Source organism: Artemia franciscana, chromosome 4 (assembly GCF_032884065.1).
Source record: "Artemia franciscana chromosome 4, ASM3288406v1, whole genome shotgun sequence".
NCBI classification, from domain to species: domain Eukaryota; kingdom Metazoa; phylum Arthropoda; class Branchiopoda; order Anostraca; family Artemiidae; genus Artemia; species Artemia franciscana.
Window position 1 is genome coordinate 1705370 of NC_088866.1, and position 20541 is coordinate 1725910.

General features: G+C 34.6%; 1 protein-coding gene across 1 annotated transcript in view; it reads right to left on the bottom strand.

Moving 5' to 3' along the window:
* Positions 1-20541, bottom strand: part of LOC136025842 (mitotic spindle assembly checkpoint protein MAD1-like) — a 116080-nt gene that overhangs the window by 14007 nt on the left and 81532 nt on the right. Inside the window, exon 11 of the mRNA XM_065701857.1 lies at positions 12247-12434. Coding sequence (XP_065557929.1) covers positions 12247-12434 — 188 coding nt within the window. The remainder of the gene's footprint in view (positions 1-12246; positions 12435-20541) is intronic.

Genomic DNA, 20541 nt, shown 5'->3' on the forward strand with positions numbered 1-20541 from the left:
CGACCAGGACATAAGTAAAAAAAAAAACTAACAAAACTAAAAAGAAGGTAAAAACTACAAAAAAACTAAAAAGAAAAAAAAACTAAAAACTAATAAAAAAACTAAAAAATCTAAAAATCTAAATAAACTAAAAAAGAAAAAAAAAAGGAAAAAAATAAAGGAGAAAAACAAAACTAAAAAACGAATGTATATACAGACCGGAACACCGGGATACAAATGACGACCGGGACACAGGGAATATAAATGACGACCGGGACACAGGGACACAACTACAACGGGGACACCGGGGGAAACAGGGGGATATAAATGACGACCGGGACAAAAAAACTAAAAAGAAAAAAAAACTAAAAACTAATAAAAAAACTAAAAAATCTAAAAATCTAAATAAGCTAAAAAAGAAAAAAAAGGAAAAAAATAAAGGAGAAAAACAAAACTAAAAAACGAATGTATATACAGACCGGGACACCGGGATACAAATGACGACCGGGACACAGGGAATATAAATGACGACCGGGACACAGGGACACAACTACAACGGGGACACCGGGGGAAACAGGGGGATATAAATGACGACCGGGACACCGGGACAGGGAATGGTCGATTAGCAATCACCATCAACAAAGCTCAAGGGCAATCATTAGAATCATGAGGTATAGATCTGAATACAGATTGTTTTCCCATGGACCATTATATGTTGCATGTTCAAGAGTCGGTAAACCTGACAATCTATTTATATGCAAAGACAATGGGACAGCAAAGAATGTTGTATATTCGCAAGTTTTACGTATATATATATATATATATATATATATATATATATATATATATATCTATATTCACAGGTGGGACATAGGGACACAACTACAATGGCGCGTAACTATTATGGCGCGTAACGACTTACGCGCGCGGGGGGGCTTGGGGGGGGCGCGAAGCGCCCCCACCAACTAGGTGTTGGGGTGGCGCGAAGCGCCACCCCAACAGCTAGTTACTAATAAAAACGTTCGTAAAAAAATTAAAAGTTCTAGTTGCCTTTCTAAGTGACCAAAAATTGGAGTGCAACTAGGCCTCCTCCCCCACCCCTTTTTTTTATCAAAATTGTCCGATCGAAACTATGAGAAAGCCATTTAGCCAAACAAATTAAAATGCATATTTTGCTTTAATTATTTATGTGCGGTGAGCCAAAATCAAAACATACAATAACTAAAAAACGTTCAGAAATTAAATAAAAAACAAGATTTTTAACTGCAAGTAAGGAGAAACATTAAAACTTAAAACGAACAGAAATTATTCCGTATATGAATGGGTTGACCCCTCCTCAACACCTCACTCTTTACGCTAAAGTTTTTATTGTTTTAAGAAGTAGATTTGTGACAAAGAGTCAAACTTTAGCGTAAAGAGCGAGGCGTTGAGGAGGGGACAATCTCTTTCAAATACGGAATAATTTCTGTTCGTTTTAAGTTTTAATGTCGCTCCTTACTTGCAGTTAAAGAACTGTTTTTTTTATTTAATCTACGCTTAAGATCTAGTTTGGAGAGAAGACAGGCAATGATAGAGAGGGAGAGCTAGGGTAAGCAACAGTAAAAGGTAGTAGGCCAGACAAATTATTTACAACCTGAAATATCGAAAAAACGAATGACTTTTCAACAGTTATAAAATTGAGAAAGGAAGTCAACTTGTTAATCATTATATGTTCACACTTAGCAAATTTATTTAAAACCAAGCTTGTTACCCAGTTTGTAGAATTAAAAATGCTGAAATAAGGAGGACAGGGGCTCGAGAACGCTACAATAATAGTATTACAATGTAGGTCAGTCATTTTACACACAATCTGAAGTTTATAGGAAACAGCGCACGATTTTTAACAGTTTTAAAATTAAGAAAACACCTTTATCGGTTCTCGAATTAGGATAATGGGTTCTAAATGGACCAGAACATATATTAGATAATAAACTGAATATAGATTATTGCGCAATTTTCTTATATAATTGATTGACATTCATGAAGACCAAGTTTACGCATGAACTATCATACATCAAGCTTACAGAGCGTAAGCATAAATAAGTCAACATAATCGATATTGATCATTTTTTTTCCTTATTTATATTTGCATGAGCTTGTTCAGCCCATCAGGGCTTGAGACAGTTCAACTTGCAAATGAATCTTATTGAAACAGGCAACTGATAATCAGTCAATGGCAACAACCATATCCATGGCACTTTGCACAGACCCCCTTCAAATCTTACGATTACTAAAATGTTCCAATTAATTTCCCACATTTAAAAAAATTGCTCATTTTAATATTTCTTTTTTTTAATTTTCCTCCCTCTTCCGAAATAAAATCATGGGTACCTACCAGGTCTTGGGTTTCTTAATGCTATCAAAAATCCGATGAGGCCACCATTTTATCACCTCCCTTCTTTTTCCTGGGACTGGGACTCACTCAAACGGACCTGGCCTTCCGGATCTCACAAATATAACCTGACACAATCTCCTGCCACCTGCTACAGTTAATCGATAGCTTGGGCCTTCATCTCTCGCGAATTTACCCTCATACGCTTGTTACCATGACGTGACATTCCAGGTTTAAATTTTTTTAATTTATACTGGACGTTTCGTCGCTGTTACGTAATATCATATCTGGCGTTTTCATACTTCTGATGTATATGCCAAAAACTGGTTTCTAAGCTGTTCTCAAAGGGAGGAACACCGAGACAGCGTAGAACAGGAGGGTCCAAGCATGATTGAATCAGTGGCAGTCCTGGACTCTCTTACGCCCGGAAAAAAATCTTGATTAACTCTTCTCCCCTGTCTCCCACAAAATTTTCAGGCCAAATTTTAACAAAATTTTCATTTAGTAACGAAACTATTTTCAATTTATTAACTATTATTAACTATTAATATATTATTTATTCACAATTTTCAGTTTAATATTTAAATTATTTGACTATTATAAATTATTTTAATTTAAATATTTTCTTTATTATTATCTGATTATTTTTTAATTTATTTTAATAATTAATTAAGTATTTTCATATGTTAACTGTGTCCTCAACTCTATTTTCATAAAAATAAATTTCAGAAACTAAAAAGTGATTATGACCGTTAGATTATTTATTTGGAATATGGTGCCCCTAAAATTTCCGCACCCGGGGAAAGTGCCACCTCTGCCTCCCAAAACCGCCTCTGAGATGAATATACATTCCTGACCTTTCCTTTAAATACAGTTTACCAAACGGTTTTTGGCGACTGTTTCAGAAATTATAACACGTCAGATCCGACTTTTAGCCTAACAGCGATGACATGTCCATTAGCATCGTTCTGAATTTTTCTGCGTAACTTTTCACCTTTTTTGCTTAATTAGATTAGCTTAATTTTCAGTACACAAGAAAAAATATACCCCCCCACCATCCCCCAAATGTTTGCCTGGCTCGTAAAAATGTAAAAAAATATATATAAACAGATTTTTGATACGTTTTTAAATTTTTTACCCCCCCCCCCCCACCCAAAAAAAATCCTGGATATAGCCCTGGTTACTGTCCATTAGCATCTTCCCCAAATTTGTCTGTATAGATTTCCGCGTTTCTTCTTGCTCTTTCAGCTTACTTTACAATACACAGGAAAAAATATACGCACACACTCCCAAACATTAGATGGTATATTCACTATTGCAACATTTCCATGTCTCATATACTTGACTAGCCTATTTCCCCCCTACCCCCAAAATTGTTCAAGGAGGGATATTTTTTGAGGGGGAGAGTGTTACCAAAAACTTTAAAACGTATCAAAATTTGTTTACATGTATTTTAGTTACATTTTTACGAGTGGGACGAAAACTCCGTGAGGGGGAGGGTTCAAACCCTGTAACCCTCCACGATAAAGCCTTGATTGACAACACTGTTAAGACTTCTTAAAAAACAAACTTTTAATGTTTATTTATGCTCTTTATGAAAAACTAGTAAAATAAATAAAATAACAGTGCCAGTACTAAAGGCATTTTAATACAAGTAGCAACAATAAAAGCAGTTAGTCTGTTCATGCACAACTAATGAACGTAACCACTAATTTGTAAAATTTAAAAAATGAGTAAATAAATTAAACATGTAAATAAGACCACTTCTCATTTAAATTTATGTGCAGCTTCTCTCAATTCGATTTTACGTTGGCCATAAAGACTGATTTTTCTCATAATTTCTTTTGTTTTAGTTTTTGTTCAGCCACGTGTAAAAAGAGAAAAATAGAAAAAAAAGAAAGCGAGTCACGGTAAAATGGATTGGATCATCTGATCTAACGCGACAAGTTTAACGTTTGTTAACGTTGAACTAACGACAATTAACGTTTATACGTAATTAATGTTAATAAATTTAACGACTATTAATATTAATTTTCCCCATTGGATTTTACGATTAGGTATAAAAACTGATTTTTTTTCACTTTCTTTTGTCTAATTTAGTTTTTGAACAGCCTAGTGTAAAAAAAAGATGAAAACAAAAAAAAGAAGAAAGCGAAGTATGGTAAAATGGATTGGACCACCTGATCTAGTGTGACAGCTTTAAGGTTTTTACGTTCTGACGACTATAACGTTAATATAACCAGAGAAAGTTGTACTTTTTTTCGGTTTTTCTTCCTTTTCCCAATATATAGGAAGCATAACTGAAACTGCAAAATCAACCATAGAAGAAGTGCTCCCAAGAATGGGTCAAGCCTACGGAGCCTTCGATAGACTACGGAAAATTAGGCCATCTCAAAGCTTCTTTCTACGGCTGAAATTGGGACTATTTAATAGCAACGTCAAACCAGTTCTACTTTAAGCAGCAGAAACCTAACACTTAAAACCAGGAGAGGGGAATTTTAGCTTTCGAGAACACGTGTCTCAGAAGAATTTTTGACATCCACTGGCAGCAGAGGATAACCAACCAGTCAATTCGCGCCAAGACGGATCAACCTTTTGTGAAAGACGTTAAAAGAGTCCACCGATGGAGATACTTTGGCCAAGTACTAAGTGTGGACAATCCTCGACTAGCAAATGCAGCGCTTCACTGGCAGCCATCGCGTACACGCCGCAGAGTAAGACCCAGAAACACCAAATGTCAAACGTACCAGATAGATCTGCGAAACCTGAACACCTCAATCCAGCCTCAGGATGGGAGGATATACTGGCAGCAACAAACTTCCTAGAAAATTGGAGGCTCCTTCCTGATGCTCTGGGTGTATATGGGGGCACAAGCGGACCTAAGGCTTAAGGTAAGGATATAGCATGACAATTTTAACGTTATTAGCTTTAATTTGACGCACATTAACGTTAGCATTATCGTTTCCATTAGTGTAGTGTGTTCTGGATTTCTTTTGCTTTTCTTTTGTCTGTATTCTGAATTTTTGCCCGCACAACGGTTTTCAAATAAATAGATGAAACTCAGTTTGACAAAATAACTTCCCAAAACATCTTTCGAATTACGCCAGTTACACTGCACTAAGTCTAGTTGTCGCACATTCAAATATACTCCTAGCTCAAAATAGGGGGGGGGGGGGGTAGAGGAATGCAATTGCAGCTTCAAGTTACGAGGTTGAACGGAAATGATACAACAAATATTGTTTCAATCAAGGTTAGGTAAACAAAAAGGGCACATCTAGCAATGTTGCTGATGTCACCAACCGACGGAGCAGGACTCGTCACAGCATGTGGTGCTGCTACCTCCAATTCTTCTTTTGTGGGGAAAGTGTTTTAATCTTATAGGTAGGGTCGTATTTTAGAATCGAAGACATAGCCACAATAAAATTAAAACATTAGAAGGCGAAGGACAGTCAGCTAGGAGGGGGGAGGGGTTGGCTAACCCTGCGCCCTATCTCTAACAAGGGAAAAGATACAGATATTCCCAAGAAAAGCTAAAATTTCGTTAGCTAGCAGAATCAAAGAGAAAAAGACACAGACTTTTATTTTCCCGTAATTCCATGATAAATAGTGTGCTTTAATTTTCTTCGTCTTCTGTATGTGACGTATTTTCTTAGACCAGTCACATTACTCCTTAACCATACGTCAGAAAGAGCAGCTAATAACTCCACCTTTTAAAAACCTGATTAGTTTTAATGTGTATTTTTAAACAGTGGAAAGAAAAAAAAAGTCAAAATTATTCCTAATTGGTTCTTCAACATGAAATTTTAAGCCAATCAAAAGAATGAAACGTTTCTGAGTCATTAGACTTTGCCATTCGTCCTTCACACATTAGCAGATCCTTTTCAGATCATCGGCATTTACTTGCCAGCATTTTTCTTGGACTAGTATGACTAAAGGCTATAGCCAAACCATCTTCCGTAATCTTTACAATTCTGCTAAACACCCCAAGTTCTTTTTATACCCCTCCCCCCTTCAGAAATCTCATGATACTCAGAAGTACATTAGCCTAAGGGGAAAATATCACGAAATCCCTTTGTTTTGAAATTTTTGGAAAAAGTAAGTTTCCTTTCTAGGTACATGAGCTTTACTATCGGTTTCCTCTCCCTGTATCCTCTTCTCTTCTTCATCTACGTTATTATTATTTCTTTTTGTATTCTATTAAGTCTTTTAGCCACAGATTTCAGTCAAAAATGAAATACTCTGAAAGCGATTCTTCACCCTAACTTGAAAATGGATATATTGCGAAGACCAGCTGTTTAAAGATCTGGGCATACTGTCTGCTATTGTTGAAGAGAACTTGAACGCTGAAAGAACTATCCTACCATGTTGTTTTGAAGAAATTAGAACCAGAAGAAATTGTCCTAGGCTAGTATTTAATCAACTACTAAAGTTTTGAACTAACATTACATAGGTATTCCAAATTTTAAAATGGAGACATTTTCGAATAAGTCACAGCCCTTAATTTCCAATATTCTAGTGGCGTGGGACATACTGCCTATTGGCATAGAGGAGAGCTTAGTTTCTCAAAGAATCATTCTAATCGACCTGAACATGCATCAGATGGACGGAACGCTCAATTTGAACTGGCATGGCATGACGCAGAAAAATCGATAAAAACCCTAGACTTACATTGCAGAAGATAAGTTTCAATCCATAGGCTGCTGTTAGACTTCTATTTCTGCTATCTGAATATATATACAAGGCCATACCCAGGGGGGCGGGTTTCCCAAAATTTTTGTCCGAATCGTACAAAAGAAGGCTAATTATTTCTAATAGCGAAGTTTGCGGGTCACCTGCGGGTTGTTCATCTGCCCCTGCGGGCTTAAATAACACGGAAGGGGTTGCTGATGCTCAGGTTAAACTCAAGGACGCTAAACTTGTTTCACATTCCAGTCCACTCGACACAGTTACTTCACAGCACGCTATTACCTAATCTTATTTGGTTCCAAACGACATCGGACGGTTTATCCACAATTCTTCATCACTCGACACAGCGTCCAAACTTCGTCTGCTCAAGAGTCCTTGGACTCCAGATATTGCATATACTTTTCCGATTTTTGGGAAAAGAAAGTCTGAACCTTCTTCTTTTCCAGATATTTCTCTTCTATTGACTGTCCTTGCATATGTTGCCTCAGTACTGCTACTCCAAAGAGCTTCTCTACACTTAGAAGATTAAAACGATGGCTAATAAATTCAACGGGACAAGAAAGGCTGAATGGTTTAGCCCTGCTCGCCATCCATAGTGACATTAATGTCCGCCGCGGAAAAGCCCAACACGTTTTTACAGGGAAGAAAAACCATCGTTTAGATTTCGTTTTGTAAATAGCTGGTTGACTTGACGAAAACACTTGGTTGGCTCTGTATATATATATTAAGTATATAAATACTCAAATAATTGGTTTGCTACTCCATTACTGTAAAAAGAAAAATATATCTCCTTAAAGATACAAAAGTATGCCTAGTGGACGTGTCCTCATTCGCAAGGGGCGGACTGACGGTCTCCACGGTTGATCGTTAGACTAAGTCCACGGCAAGAATTTATTGTACCCCCCCCCCGAACAAAAATCCTGGGTAAGGCCATATATATATATATACATATATATATATATATATATATATATATATATATATATATATATATATATATATATATATATATATATATAAATATATATATATGTATATATATATATATATATATTTTATAAATATATATATATTTATATATATATATATATATATATATATATATATATATATATATATATATATATATATATATATATATACATATATATATATATATATATATATATATATATATATATATATATATATATATATATATATATATATATATATATATATATGTGTGTGTAAATCTAATACATATCTGTCTGTCCTTTATGCACTACTACATTACTGATCCAATCGCTAATGTTTCAGGTAAAAAAAATTTTTGTTCCCCCTTACCAAGATCGTCTTGGTTCTTTTCACGCTGACTGAAATTAGAGACCCATAACACAAATACATGACAGTCCCTTCCGGTCACATTAATCACATTTTATGCATATTCAAATAGCGGGTTTGTTTACTATAAATTCTGTCATCTAACATACTTCCGGAATTATACTATTTATTTTTCAATAAATCCTCTGAATTTGGTATTCAGCAGTTTCTTTAATTTGATAGGCTCAATCCAACCCATTTTTCAGGCATTTTTCAAGTTTAAAAATACCATCGATGTTTTACAGATGGAGAAAATTTCCAGGGGGCATTGTCAGGAGGGGATTCCACGGAGGATGAGATTTTCCAAATTAAAATGAATTTGATTTGCATGTCTTTTCTTGACTCTTTGCACATGTAACGGGGGAATTTTTCGGGGGGGGGGGGGTTTGTCCGTGGCGATAATTTTCACAAGGACATTTTCTGGGGGGATCTCCAGGGGTGACTTTCCTTGAATTTCTTTTCGTTTGAAAACGTAGCAACGCGTGACGGGTAAGCTAGAAATCAATAAAATCTCACGAATTGCAAGAAAATATAAAAGAAATAATCAAATTTTCAGCGCAATCCGTTTTTAATAATTAACTATTCCTGAGCACGTTTCTTGCACGCGTTGGAGAATTTCAATGAATGCAAGATTGGCGTTATTCCAGAAAATCCTGGCGAAAAATCGTCCGCAATCCATAAATCGCTGCGGCTTTCCACAGAACACAGCATGTGGGAACTTCAATAGAGAAACATCCCAATGTAGAATATCAACATTCCGTCGATATTCCATAGAGATTTTGAAACAAAGCGATTAGATACTGTTCCACCAGGAATTATATTTTAAGCATCGGTAACCAATTGGATCCAAGTCAGTATTGACGCATATGCGATCAGAAAAGTTTGTAATCAACCTCTTAAAGTACCAAGTATAGTGAAAATGAAATATGATTCTTCAAATGGTTAAATGAAAACTTCCATAACCGTTACATATGTTAAGAAATTAGGAAAAAAAGGAGTCCAATTTTTAACTGAATAATAACTCCATATGCAGTTTTTGATTCAGAGGGGGGGGCAATTAAAAAAAAACAATCTAAAACCAGCCAAAAATACGCAAAAACACACGACGCCGTACACTTTAAAAAGGGGTAGCTTTTTCTTGATGGTGTAGTTGCCTCTGGATGCCAACTGATCGCTATTGTTTATATTTTACAAACGAAAAGCGTTATCATATTTAAATAATTAGTTTTACTTATTTACTTTCACAGTTCGACGCAACAACACTGATAAAATACGGTATTGTTCCCGAAACCAAAAACTTTTTAAAGAAAAATCTTAGAAAATTTCAAATTATAAAATGAGGATTGGGGGAACCTTAAAATTTATGTGCCTGTTTTGGGAGAAGTTTCAAGTCACAAAACGCAAATAAGGTGAAATATGTGGCATAACCTTTTCGGTGTTTTTTAGATCAAGCAGAGACACAACAATTTGGGCATGGACCTCACTGATATTTGTATATACATACATCTACATATATTTGGAAATAGTTCCAGATAGATGTCTAGGACCAAACAAGGCTATTTTTCAAGAGTCGTATCCAAGAGTTTTTCCGAGGGGGGGGGGATAAACAAATAACCTAAAAAACACATAAATTTTTTATATCCATTTTTTTACTGTTTTGCAAATTAGACAAACATTTCTGGGGGAGGAGGGATCAACCCCCTCCCCCACCCCACTGGATACGGCCTTGCCATTTTTACAACGTTTCTATGCACAGTGGGCCAAGAAAGTAATTGAAATAAAAATAAAAATATGTTCTTGCAAGTCTTTCAATAAATAGAAATAAGGTAATTTAAATATTGACTCGATTTATAACATTCTTCTTAAAAATGAACCAATAGCTAATAAGGGTAATAATGTTTTACAAAATCACCAGGGGACTAGATTAAATACAAGACCTAGGAGAATTGCGGCAGTAGAAGGAAGCAAGAGGATTATTTCGCAGCAAAATAATTAATTTCATATTCATTTTCTTTCATTTTAATCCAGTCACTTCAGTGTTTTCATTGAAGTAACTTTATTTAGCTTCTGTACTGCTCAATAACAGTAGCAACAATTTTGTGTGTAGATATTGTATTTTTTTCTATAGATTTGTTTAATTTTAGGTTATTTCAGATTTTATCTTTGTTTCTTAGCGTTGAAGACGCCTGGTGAAATATCCACGTCGTTTCAGTTTGTGTTTTCCTTCATATTATATTTCATATTCATTTTATTTTCTTTTATTTTATTTCATATTCATTTTCTTTTATTTTCATCCAGTCACTTCAGTGTTTTCATTGAAGTAACTTTGTTTCGCTTCTGTACTGCTCAATAACGGTAGCAACAATTTTGTGTGTAGATATTGTATTTTTTTTTTATAGATTTGTTTAATTTTAGGTTATTTCAGATTTTATCTTTGTTTCTTAGCGTTGAAGACGCCTGGTGAAATATCCACGTCGTTTCAGTTTGTGTTTTCCTTCATATTATATTTCATATTCATTTTCTTTTCTTTTATTTTATTTCATATTCATTTTCTTTTATTTTCATCCAGTCACTTCAGTGTTTTCATTGAAGTAACTTTGTTTCGCTTCTGTAATGCTCAATAACGGTAGCAACAATTTTGTGTGTAGATATTGTATTTTTTTTTTATAGATTTGTTTAATTTTAGGTTATTTCAGATTTTATCTTTGTTTCTTAGCGTTGAAGACGCCTGGTGAAATATCCACGTCGTTTCAGTTTGTGTTTTCCTTCATATTATATTTCATATTCATTTTCTTTTCTTTTATTTTATTTCATATTCATTTTCTTTTATTTTCATCCAGTCACTTCAGTGTTTTCATTGAAGTAACTTTGTTTCGCTTCTGTACTGCTCAATAACGGTAGCAACAATTTTGTGTGTAGATATTGTATTTTTTTTTTATAGATTTGTTTAATTTTAGGTTATTTCAGATTTTATCTTTGTTTCTTAGCGTTGAAGACGCCTGGTGAAATATCCACGTCGTTTCAGTTTGTGTTTTCCTTCATATTATATTTCATATTCATTTTCTTTTCTTTTATTTTATTTCATATTCATTTTCTTTTATTTTCATCCAGTCACTTCAGTGTTTTCATTGAAGTAAGTTTGTTTCGCTTCTGTACTGCTCAATAACGGTAGCAACAATTTTGTGTGTAGATATTGTATTTTTTTTTTATAGATTTGTTTAATTTTAGGTTATTTCAGATTTTATCTTTGTTTCTTAGCGTTGAAGACGCCTGGTGAAATATCCACGTCGTTTCAGTTTGTGTTTTCCTTCATATTATATTTCATATTCATTTTATTTTATTTTATTTTCTTTTATTTTATTTCATATTCATTTTCTTTTATTTTCATCCAGTCTCGTCAGTGTTTTCATTGAAGTAACTTTGTTTCGCTTCTGTTCTGCTCAATAACGGTAGCAACAATTTTATGTGTAGATATTGTATTTTTTTATATTTGTTTAATTTTAGGTTATTTTAGATTTTATCTTTTTTTCTTAGCGTTGAAGACGCCTCGTGAAATATCCACGTCGTTTCAGTATGTGTTTTCCTTCTACTGGCCGTATTCCCGTTTGTTTTCTTCATCTTGATATTTTTCACTCTCTTTAGTTCATGTATATCCTCCTTCAGGTAATCAGAGTGAGTTGTGCTCAGGGTTGCTGCTCCAGGGTTGCTTTACCATCAAATTCTTTTTCCGGATTTACACCTACTTTTGAAGTATTTTCCCTTTTCCCGAAATATTATCCTGTGTGCGTATCTAGCCTCAGCAGTCAACCTCCTAATAGAATCTCCGCTTGACATAAAAAAAAACTCACCACAAACAGCAGACGATCGTTTTCAGAAGCGCTGTAAATAGACCTCATATAATATTTGGGCGGAATGGAGTCAATCTTATAGCCGAAAACTTGTCGTATGGTTTCCCGGAAATTTGATGAGGTCGTACGAAATGCTTCTTTCAGTCTTTCTTGGACACGATTGGACGACTCTAGTTGAGCCTTTAAAGCTAAAATCCATAGAAATATATATTACATCAATATAGGTATCATTACAGCTCACAAAGCATCCAATACAGGTGCGCATGCGGGAATTTTTTTTTTTTTTTGGTGGGGGGGGTAGTGAATAAATCTATAAGATAACTTGAATAAGAAGTGCAAAAGGATACGAACAAAATTTAGGATTTTGACCTTCCCCCCTGCATAGCCTCTCAGCCAATGTAAGTCTTTGGATAACTTTAGCCTTCCTTATAACCTATTATTCACATGGAGAGTTTTTGGGGTTAAACTTTCTCTTACTTTATACATATCTTTTATTATTCATTTTCATTCCAATTCAATTTATAATTAAACAAAAAATACAAAAAAAAAATATAAACACTAAAACATAGAGAGCCTCCTGCCCCGATGGCAGGGAAACACAGCGGGGGTATCAAAAGAAATGAAGAAACAAGAAATTAAATAAATGCATTTTCATCAAACTAAATCAATAGCTTAAAAGAGAGGAGAAGAAAGAAAGAGAAAAAGAAAACAAAATAAAGAAATGCAATCTCATTATTATTATTTTTTGATGTACTAAATGATTGATACCTTTGAGTCAACTCAGGTAAAATGTTCCTAAGAATAATTCATTCAATTTAAGGATGTATCCTAATCTTACAGACATAATGGAATTTAATGTTATAATTTATGAAGATAATAAAACTGATCAGACACAAAAATAAAATGGAAGGTTAAAAAAACAGATTACAAAGTTTTTAACAATTCCCGCCTATGCCATTGGAACCACGGTCTCTAAAAAAATCAGAAAACCCCATGTATCTTATATATATATATATATATATATATATATATATATATATATATATATATATATACTTTATGGACCCATCCAGGACATACTTTAGCCTGTAGACCCATCCCTGAAAGTTTCATTTTTCCTAGCCTAAACCCTTTCCGAGATAACAAGAAGTCAATTAACAAGAATTTTACCAAATCTTGTCTTTGCATGTTTCTGACGTAGTTTTCAGCGTATTCTGAAATTCGAAAAATTAAAACAAACTTCAAAATTTCATTGGGTAGATGGATACACCTGAATATCAGCTATAGCGCGATAGCAAAATGGTCGTCTGACGTTGATAGTGTAAAATTAAAACTCTTGGATTAAAGAAAAAGATCATACCAAAAATATACACATAAATTTATAATTTAATAAAAAAAATAACTAACATAAATGTTAATGAAAGAGAAAAGCAAAACTATTCACAACATAGTTTATTGACAGTGTTTCCACTATCCCTGGGTTTTCCAAATTTACCCCAAAACATTATGTTCTCCGAAATCCCCCGAAAATTGACGTTCGTACATGAACTTTAAGACAAGTCTGTTAACCAAGCTTAAAATAGTGGAAGCTACAGTGATCAAGTATGGTTCTCAAGCGTGGGCGCTCCGAAAGATGGAGAAGGCTTTTTTAGATTTTTTTTTCAAGAGAATTTGTCAACGAATTGTTTCAGGTACCCGTCTGACTGGCCGTACCTCAAACAGTGAGTTGTAAGAAAAATCTGGTTCTATCCCGCTTTCTATGCTATAATGAGAAAAAGGTTGGATGATGGATGACAGATTGCCAAAGACCGTCCTTATCAGCAAACCATCAAGGGCCAAATAAAAAGCAGGTCGTCCCCAGGGAGGAGGACGTAAAAAAATATTTAAGGGAAGTTCTTGCACTGGAACATTAAAATCCTAGGACTGCAGGAAAATGTCATACCAAATTTCGGACAGGGAATATGACCTTAACTCAAACTTTTAAATCAAATAAAATCAATTCTTATAAATGAACAACAGGGTTGCTAACTTTTTGGTCCATGAATGTGTCCACTGAGTCTCCAAAAATATGTCATTTTTAGCTAAAATATGTCCATCTTTAAACCTCAAACACTGGAGATTATCTTTTGCTAGTTTTGTTATTGACCAAAAGACGCTTTGTAAACCTCTTTCAAGGCGGCTTGTTAACATCAAATATAATGAAAACTAAAAGATCTATATAAAAAACTCATACAAAATGATTTAGTGTGAAAGCAAGGAAACTCATACAAATATGTAATTCCCTTACACTGGAGATAATCATTTTCTTGTGACATCTCTGGCAAAACCGAGATGCAAAAAAGAAGAAAAAAAAACATTACTTTGGTTGTGACACTTTTTTTTTCAAAACATATATCCAGTTGTAAAAGGTTTCTTTATTTACAAAATGGGTCCTTTTTTGGCCTTTCATGTCCCAAATTTCTAAAATGGGTCTTTTTACCCTTTTACATCATTATGTCCCGGCACATGGGAGTCTGTCATTTTGACGTAAAAAACCGCCACTTGGCAACCTTAGTGAACAATAGTTGGTTTACTTTGTAATTGTCATATTTGCGCATCGTATCTAAAAACAAATAACTATTCTTTTCATTTAAAAAACAAGCAACTATTGACCTGGAGAACCACATTAAAAGAAATGGTTTTCTTGAATTATGCGAAATTACTCATGCAAATAACTTGACAATTACCTTTATACTTGATGAGTTTTACATATTTAGAATCATCATACATGCAAATTCTTTTTATGTTTTATTCTTTTTATGAATTCTTTTTATGTCTTTTTAAGTTATTAACCAATTCCTTTTATTAGAGGTTCCGTCAGTATTGACAGAGGTTACTCTATATTTCGAGTTCTTAACAAATTATTATTAACTTAATTCTTACAAATTATTAATAACTTAACAAAGTTATTAACAAATTCCTTTTATTAGAGATTCCATCATAATTGTCAGAGGTTACTCTATACTTAGAGTTCATTAAATGTTTGAAAAATTAACTATGACAAATCGAAGATTAATTAAGTTTCTCTGCCTCCCCCCTCTGTCAATCCCTGGATATAATATTTTCAAAATCTTAGGAAACAAGAGCCTGTTTTCAGGCCACACGGCCACATCCAAGACGGAGCTAGACACGGGTTGTGCAGATTATCGTTTTGAGTACTCGGGCTCGGGTCTTTTAGAGATTAAATAAAAAAAACAAGTTTTTTTTAACTGAAAGTAAGGAGCGACATTAAAACTTAAAACGAACAGAAATTACTTCGTATATGAACGGGGCTGCTTCCTCATAAATGCCCCGTTCTTTACGCTGAAGTTTGACTCTTTCTCTCAACTCTTCTTTTTAAAACAGTAAAAAAAACTTTAGCGTAAAGAGCGGGGCGTTGATGAGGAAGCAACCCGTTCATATACGAAGTAATTTCTGTTCGTCTTAAGTTTTAATGTCGCTCCTTGCTTTCAGTTAAAAAAACTTGATTTTTTTTTTATTTAATTTCTGAACGTTTTTGAATCAATGCATGTTTTGATTTTGGCTCTCCGCAGAGGAATATTAAAACAATATTTGCATATTTTTTTTGGCTAAATGGCTTTCTCATAATTTTGATCAAATGATTTTGAGAGAAAAAAAAAAACGGGGGAGAAAGCCTAGTTGCCCTCCGATTCTCGGTTAATTAAAAAGGCAACTAGAACTTTAAATTTTTTACGAATCTTTTTATTAGTAAAAGATATACGTAACTTATAAATTAGCTTACGTAAAGAACTTTCGTGTTTTCATGTTTTTATTACATATATGAGGGGGTTCGCCCCCTCGTCAGTACCTCGCTCTTTACACTAAAGCTTAAGTTTTGTCCCAATTCACTAAGAATGACCCCTGAATCACAAAAGTCGTAGAATAAATAGTTGAAATTACTAAAAATACTTTAGCATAAAGAGGGAGGTATTAGGAGGAGGTGAGCCCCTCATATGGGTAAAAATTTTTGTTCGTTTTAAGTTTTAATGCTGCTCCTTACTTCCAGCTGAAAAAACTTTTTCGTATTCATTGTTTCATTGTTTTTTTTTAAGTAATGCTAGTAAATCCTGCGCTCCCTCCATGGAAATTGTCTTCCCCCATGACAAATTCCTCGATGGAAAGTCCCTCAGCATATCCCCCTCTTCTCAACCCTTCCCCCAACCAAAAAATCCTCCTGAAAACGCCTGTACACTTCCCAATAACCATTACTATATGTAAGCACTGGTCAAAGTTTGTAACTTGTAGCCCCTCCCACGAGGACTGTGGGAGAGTAAGTCGTTCCCAAAGACATAGTTATAAGGTTTTTTGACTACGCTGAATAAAATGGTTATCTCAGAATTTTGACCCGTTGAATTTGGGAAAATAATTAGCGTGGGAGGGGGCCTAGGTGCCCTCCAATTTTTAGGTCACTTAAAAAGGGCGCTAGAACTTTTCATTTCCGTTAGAATTAGCCCTCTCGCAACATTCTAGGACAACTAGGTCCTAGAAAAAAAAAAAAAAAACAAGCAAACAAACAAATAAACACGCATCCGTGATCTGCCTTCTGGTAAAAAATACAAAATTCCACATCTTTGTAGATAGGAGCTTGAAACTTCTACAGTATGATTCTCTGATACGCTGAATCTGATGGTGTGATTTTCGTTAAGATTCTATGACCTTTAAGGGGTGTCTCCCCCTGTTTTCTAAAATAAGGCAAATTTTCTCAGGTTAGGCACTTTTGATGGGTAAGACTAAACTTGATGAAACTTATATATTTAAAATCAGCATTAAAATGCGATTCTTTTGATGTAGCTATTGGTATCAAAATTCCATTTTTTAGAGTTTTGGTTACTATTGAGCCGGGTCGCTCCAAGTTCGTTACCACGAACTGTTTGACCGTGTTCAACCGTGCTAATGTGGCTTGCTCTAATCTGAAGAACTGCGTCCAACACACCTGACACCTGTAAGGTGAAAATGCTGTTGCTGGGTTGAACGTGGGGAACATGAAAACGTATTCTGTTGATACCACTTAAAACACAATTTAGACGCTGTGCATGAAAACGGGACTAGGTGTATCATAGAGCCTAAAATTAGGGCATCTTCTACCAAAACATCTCATTTAGTGACGGTAAATTTCAGAGAGTTGATTTATTCACAAGGTAAAAGATAAATACACAATTCAATCCGCTTTTCAATGCCCTTTCTAAATTTGATTATCACAACCTCAAAATCACATCTCAGCCCCCAAATGTTACGGTACGGCCCAGGGCTAACCACTAACTTTATTGATGATGGCTTTATTTTTTAAATTGACATTGTGTACCGAATATTGATGAGAAACAAAAACAAAGAAATTTCATTTATTTATTTTTCAGAATGTCCTTTCTGAAAGAAAAATTATTTTCACTAGTTTAAAAAGAAATGATATTTTAAACATATCAGTTCCAAGAAAGAAACCCTACTGCTGGAACTTGTGACCCACTGTTCTATTTATCAAAAATGCTCGTGCGGAGAACCTTCGTTTGCCTATGCAAGCCTAGATTTATAGCATCAATTTTTGAAAACTGAGAAAACTTGTTATACTAATCTCTAGTGTTACTAGTTTCAGGTAGAGAAGATCTATTCTTTAAAATCTGCGAGGTACCCGGGTACCAAAAACTTGCGCAAAAACGAGGTACCAAAAACTTGCACTTCAAGAGTGTACCCGGGAGCAAATAACCCTCAACAATTATTTAGTATTTTTATCAGCAGTTAGAAAGGTGGACTTAGGAATTATACTAATGATTGTAGATAAATAGCAGGGGCGTTAATTGGAGGGGGTCTGTGGCTCCAGGATTTTTTGACCCCCTCCAAGATTTTGACAGATATATTTTTTGGATATTGTCATTGAAAAATGCCTTTTCTGTTTTTCCGCAATAAAAAACCTTTTTAAACTCTGAACTGCATGCACAATCGCGTGAAGATACATGATCTTAATTCTAATGTGTTTTAATTTCTTGCCAAAGTTGCTTAAAACAGCAGCACTATCTACCATAGCATCTGGATTGGTAGATATGCCCAGGCCCGTTCAATCTTTCCTTCCCATTTCCGATCCTAGAGTGATTTCAGCTAGTTTAAGTTACTCAAATCCTGCCAGGAATCCTAAAAAATCCAGCTAAATACTCAGCTTTTACTACCAGGGTTGCCGCACAACTAAATCACCTCGATACCTCGCGTTGCTTCCATTTTTATGTTTTTATCACAAATATCAACATGAAACAAAGTGTATCTTTTGCTTTGCAAACTTGATTTAAATTTTATGCTCAGGTCTCTTTAGCCTACCTTTAGCTCAATGTAAAATCAGGATATGTATTGTTGCAGGGGCAGATTTAGAGAAAAATCTTGGGGGAGCTTCAATGTGACAAGGGCGTCAATGAGAGAAATCTTGGGGGAGGGGCAATGTGACAAAGGTCCCAATCATTGACAAAATTGACAAATTTATTCTTAAAAAAAAGAAAAAAAGAGAAAAATCAGGAAAAGAGGGCACCAGAAAAAATATTGCGGGGGTCCGGGGTCCCCCTGGATCCACCAGTGCATTGTTGTATGCCAGAGTTAGCTTGCTGCCACTTCTATTCCGACTATTGAGGATGGGTGAAATGTGACAAAACACGCTTTAGACCTCAAATTTTGCGGTCTTTAAAACATTATGCAGTGTTCAGCAGATTAAAACATTTTTTTTTAATTTATCAATAATTAACAAATAATTTAGTAAGAATTTCAAACTATTCACAGTAAATCGTACCATTACTGATAACAAAATTGCGTTTTTTTTTTACCAAAACTGCCGAAAAAAAAAAAAAATCCCGATCCGCTGTCCCAAGTGGTTGCATTTGTACCCAGAGCATAATTATGCGAGGGATTTACCATATATGAAATTAACAAGCGTTTAGTAATTCCTAACACTTTAAACAAACTGAAAATTTTTCTAATTTAACACTAATTGACAAATAATTTAGAGCCAATTTCAAACTATACCGCAGTAAATCGTAGCATTGCCAAAAACACAATTGCGTCATTTTTCCAAAACAGCCGAAAAAAAAATCTTAGATCTGCTGTCACGAGTGGTCGCATTCATGCTCAGAACGCGGACCATATATGAAATTAACAAATTTTAACGAATTCCTAATGCTTTAAATAAATTAAACCAGCTTTGAATATTACAATAATTGACAAATAATTACCCATCTATCTCGTACCCATCCCATCGGTACCCATCTCGAGCAATATCACTGTAAATCGTACCATTCAAAATGCAGTTGTTTCATTTTTACCAATCATGCCGTAAACTAAATTGAGCTGCTATCCCAAGTGCGTCTCATTCGTATCTAGAGAGTGGCTGTGCCTGAGATACGATTATTTACCATATGAAAAATTAATAAGCATTTGTGAATTTACTGATTTGGTAAATAGTAAGTTTGATATGTAGATTTGTCCTGCAATATCCTCCAAGACGGTTGAGACATTTTATTTTTTCAGCAAAATATAAGTTCCCTTTCTCCGTTCAGTAATTTATTTGTTTTTGATGCTGCTTATAAAATCGGCAGTCGAGACAATTGGGCTATAAATCTAATGCAAATATTTGTTCATAAGACAAAGTCCCAAAATTTGAATCCAGACCGAGATTCCACGATTTCAATCAAAGATCCAATTTCGATAATAAAACACTTATGCTAACATATGGGGTAAATGGCATTCAATATTAAAATCTGCATACCTTTAGAAGGAAATCGATATTTGATATTATGCAAATATAAAAGTAAAATTGAAGGGACAAAAAAAAATATTGGATTGAACACTAAACTGAAGACAACTGAAGACAACATTTAATGACCAGATAAGTGCGTGGGTAGGAGGAGGGGGTTTAAAACCGCCTTTTACAAAACGCCTAAAGTTGATAATTATTCGTCTTTTAATTATTTTCGTTTTATTTATTTGTTTTTGGAAGTTTGACCAACTTACTCCCCCCCCCCCCGAAAAAAGACCTCCTTGATATCTTTCAGGTGAAAAGCGAAAATGTTAAAGAAACATAAAGAAAGTAGAGAAAGCATTAAAATATGAACTAAGGAGATGTGAAGTGGAGGCCATGGATAGAATTGCTGAGGATCTGGAAGATTGCTAGACGGCATAATAGTAAAATATTATACAGACGTGTTAAGAAATTGAGGGGGATTAGTCAATCTGGACTAGTCCCAGTTAAAGATAGGAATTGGGCCACAATTAGTTATAAGGATAGAGTTA